The following is a 3,690-nucleotide window of genomic DNA, read 5'->3' on the forward strand; positions in this document are numbered from 1 at the left end:
AAAATTACAAGATGTACAATATAGAAACACAATATGAATAAAAGTTAGACAAACAACATGAATAAAAGTTAGTCAAACAATATGAATAAAAGTAACACTTCAAATAAATACATTTGATTTTTTTTAATCAGAATCTCCATCATATACTTCAATTTCCTCTTCATCAGTATCATAATCAGAATCGTCATCATCATAATCAATATCTTCCTCGAAAACATTATCGATTCTACCCATTCGCGGAGATACTTCAGTCTCATCCTCATCGTCATAATGAACATTGTTTTCAGCTACATCAACATTGTTTTGAAAGTATTGTGAGAAGTCAATAAAAAGTCTAGCTCCAGATGAAGAGTTGTTTTGAACTACGTCAACATTTTCGGCCTGCACATTGTCGACATTTTGTACAGAGTCACTGTAAGAATTTTGGACGCAAGCATTGTCGGATGCTAGATCCCAAATACCTCGATGATTAACATGCTCAACGACACAACGAGGGTTGTTGTTTTGGTTTCTTCAATGATTAACAGGTTGGCGGATGTAGAACACTTATTTGGCTTGCGAAACATATATCAGTTGATCATCTTGGTACGCTTCTTATTCTGTGTTGATACTGATGAAATTATCATCAGGAATATCTCCCGTATCGAACCACTTGCACTGAAATATTACAGTCGAATAATCATATGGACATTGCACCTCCATAATCTCTTCTAACTGACCATAATATTTCTCTCCATTCTCACCAACCGCTACAACCCCAGAGTTTTGCGTTGTGCGTTTTGCATCACGACTAAGTACCATAAACCTAACATCGTTGACTATGCACACAGTGTAAGTATAAACATCCATTTGTGAACCCATTGAAAGGTTCGACAACTCTTTGTGGAATTCTGGAGAGTTTTCTATTTCCATCTGAAAACCTATTAAACATATATTAATGTGTTATTTATTCTTGATTCGTTATATTGATCAAACATATTTGTTTGTTAATTATTATGACCTTTTCAAGAAACCAGTTGGGAAATTCGGTCTTTTTGTCACTTTCAGGATGTTCAGATTTGAATTTTCTATATTGATGACAAAAATACATATATAATTGATGAATGGAAAAAAGTAAAAATAATTGATGAAAGATAAAGATAATACTTACTCGATGTATTGTCTGACTTCTTGACAGCTATTCAATATAAACCATTCAATATTATGTTTTTCACTTATATCAAGATGTTTGATTTACGTTGCGCTGGTCGGTCGACACTTAGACTCAAACATCCAAAACTTTGTTTTTTCAATGACAATGTCCTCGTTTCTTTCAGGGCGATTGAATTGAGTCTGCACATCTCGAAGGTACATCGAACAAAATGATAAAGCTTATTCAGCAACATAACCTTCAGCTATACAACCTTCCAGCCTCGCCTTATTACTAATATAGTTTTTTAGTTTTTTCATATACCTTTCGAACGGATACATCCATCTCATACATATCGGGCCTCCGACAATCGCTTCATTAGGTAAATGCAAAACTAAAGGAATCATAATGTCAAAAAACGTTGGAGGATAAATCAACTCTAACTTGCACAAGACTCTAATAATGTCTTCTTTTGCTTTCCTCATATTTTCCACCTTTAGTGTTTGGGAGCAAATTTGCTTGAAAAACATACAAAGATATACAATTGGTGTAGAAGTTTCTTTGTCCAATAACGCTCTAACTCCAATCGGTATCAAACGTTGCATAAGAATGTGATAGTAATGGATTTCAACCCAAGAATGTTAGTATCATTATCTACCACTTTCTTACTGATGTTAGATCCAAACCCATCTGTCAGTTTAACATTTCTTATAAATTGACAAAAGATTTTGCGGTCAGGTTTCTTGAATGAGTATCTTGCATGTGGTGTAGTGAACTTGTTACCTTTTTTTTGCAACCATTGATTACACCGAATATTCAAATTTCTTAAGTCCTCCCGTGCATTTGATGTGTCTCTTCTCTTATCATTCATCATAGAAGTACCCAAAACACCCTCAACCACATTTTTATCGACATGAATCACATTTATGTTATACTTCAGTTGTAGAGAGGACCAATACTTGAGCTCGAAAAATATGCTACGTTTCGACCAGTTCAACTCGAATCCTTGCCGATCCATGTTTTCCTTGAGAGTCTTAGGATGTTTACCCGATTTACGAAGTAGTTCCTCTTGTATGTCTTCATCATTAAAGTGTCTCGGAGCGGGTCTTGTCTCGGGTTGCCCGTTAAATTTCAAACTCATCCTTAATGGATCACTAGCATCTAAGAACCGAAGATGACCGACATAAAAAAATTTATTTGTTACACGGTATGAGGGAGTGTCTTCATTGCAGTTCGGGCATGCTCTATACCCTTTTCCGCTCCAACCCAATAAACTACTACATGCTGGAAAGTCGTTTATTGTCCATAACAACATAGCTTTCATCGTGAAGAATGTGTTTGTCAATGCGTCTTTAATACGTACGCCTGAGTGCCACAAAAGCTTAAGCTCTTCCACTAACGGCCTAAGGAAAAGATCTATCTCATTTCCAGGTTCTTTGGGGCCGGGAATCAACAAGGCCAACATGAATGACGACTCTTTCATACAAAGCCATGGTGGCAAATTGTATGTGGTGAGTATGATCGGTCATGTACTATGTGGATTACACATGTTACCAAATGGATTAAAGCCATCAACTGCCAGTCCTAGGTGTACGTTGCGAGGTTCAATCGAGAAGTCAGGGTAATCTACGTCAAATTTTTGCCAATAATCTTCATCAACAGGATGACGCATCCCACCACTTCTAATCTCCTGGTACTATTCTATATCATATTTTTGGAAGTGTACCTTGAACAATACAAACATCGTAGTCTAGGGATCACTAGAAAGTATCGTAACACCTTATGAGCCATATTCTTACCCTTGGTGTTTTTATCAATCCACCGACTCTCTTTACAAACGGGACAAGTCTGCGATGACTTGTGTTCCGTCCAGAAGAGAAAACAATCGTTTTTGCACACATGTATTGACTCGTACCCCAAACCTATCTTCTTCAGTTTCTTTTTGGCTAGATAATATGAACGGGGAGTGTAGTTGTCTTGTGGAAATGCGTTGAATCATGAAAAGTGAACCTTTAGCAATCCCAAGCAATCAAGTTATGATGTCAGCTCCGAGATGAGTTGAAGTTCCCAAATGAAGATCAATCTGAGATCAACCTATTCCGAGATCAGAATTCTGTTTAAGCATTTAAAGCATTTTGTCTTATTGTTGATGTAACAGTTCATAGGACTTACTTTTTTGTGTCTTTTAGATATCAGTTTGTCAAACACTAATTATTATCTATTCCTAGGAATGTATCTCGGTTTGTACTATGTTCCTCCTCCACTATATAAGGAGTGAATGTTTTCACCATTAATAACAAGTGAACGATTCAAAGTTTTATACTAAGAATAGCAATTTTTTCTCTTTACATCAGTTTCACTTTTTCTTCAAGTCATAGTTCTTTCACAACATTCTTCTTGTTCCTTAAATATCTTTCAGTTGATTATACTCTAAGTTTCCTTCATTTATTACTTGAATACTTTGTTGAATATCTCCTTCAAGTCCTAACTGGTATTACCAAATTCGATTGGAACATTACATTAAGAGTAGAATTTGATCTTAAAGATTAACTCAAGGTTTG

The 3,690-nt window shown here is 35.8% G+C and overlaps 1 protein-coding gene across 1 annotated transcript; it reads right to left on the reverse strand.

The window, feature by feature from the left end:
- Window positions 1–594: 594 nt before the first annotated feature.
- Window positions 595–2,594, reverse strand: LOC145139307 (uncharacterized). The gene is made up of 6 exons (XM_079073177.1): window positions 1,913–2,594; window positions 1,728–1,819; window positions 1,454–1,623; window positions 1,151–1,177; window positions 1,001–1,067; window positions 595–912 (listed from the first exon to the last, which is right to left on the reverse strand). The coding sequence occupies exons 1-6, from the start codon at window positions 2,592–2,594 to the stop codon at window positions 595–597; spliced, it is 1,356 nt and encodes a 451-aa protein (XP_078929303.1).
- Between the last annotated feature and the right edge of the window lie 1,096 nt (window positions 2,595–3,690).

This window comes from Lactuca virosa, chromosome 9 (assembly GCF_052849685.1).
Source record: "Lactuca virosa cultivar CGN04683 chromosome 9, Lactuca_virosa_CGN04683_v6, whole genome shotgun sequence".
Taxonomy (NCBI): Eukaryota; Viridiplantae; Streptophyta; class Magnoliopsida; order Asterales; family Asteraceae; genus Lactuca; species Lactuca virosa.

Bases quoted from the DNA above. Each gene is read 5' to 3' on its own strand.
- LOC145139307 (XM_079073177.1), bottom strand. From the start codon at position 2,594: ATGTTGGCCTTGTTGATTCCCGGCCCCAAAGAACCTGGAAATGAGATA. The intron at 1,178-1,453 runs GTATATGAAAAA...TATATTGAATAG, and splicing joins TGGATGTATCCGTTCGAAAG to CTGTCAAGAAGTCAGACAAT. The intron at 913-1,000 runs GTCATAATAATT...ATAGGTTTTCAG, and splicing joins CCAACTGGTTTCTTGAAAAG to ATGGAAATAGAAAACTCTCC.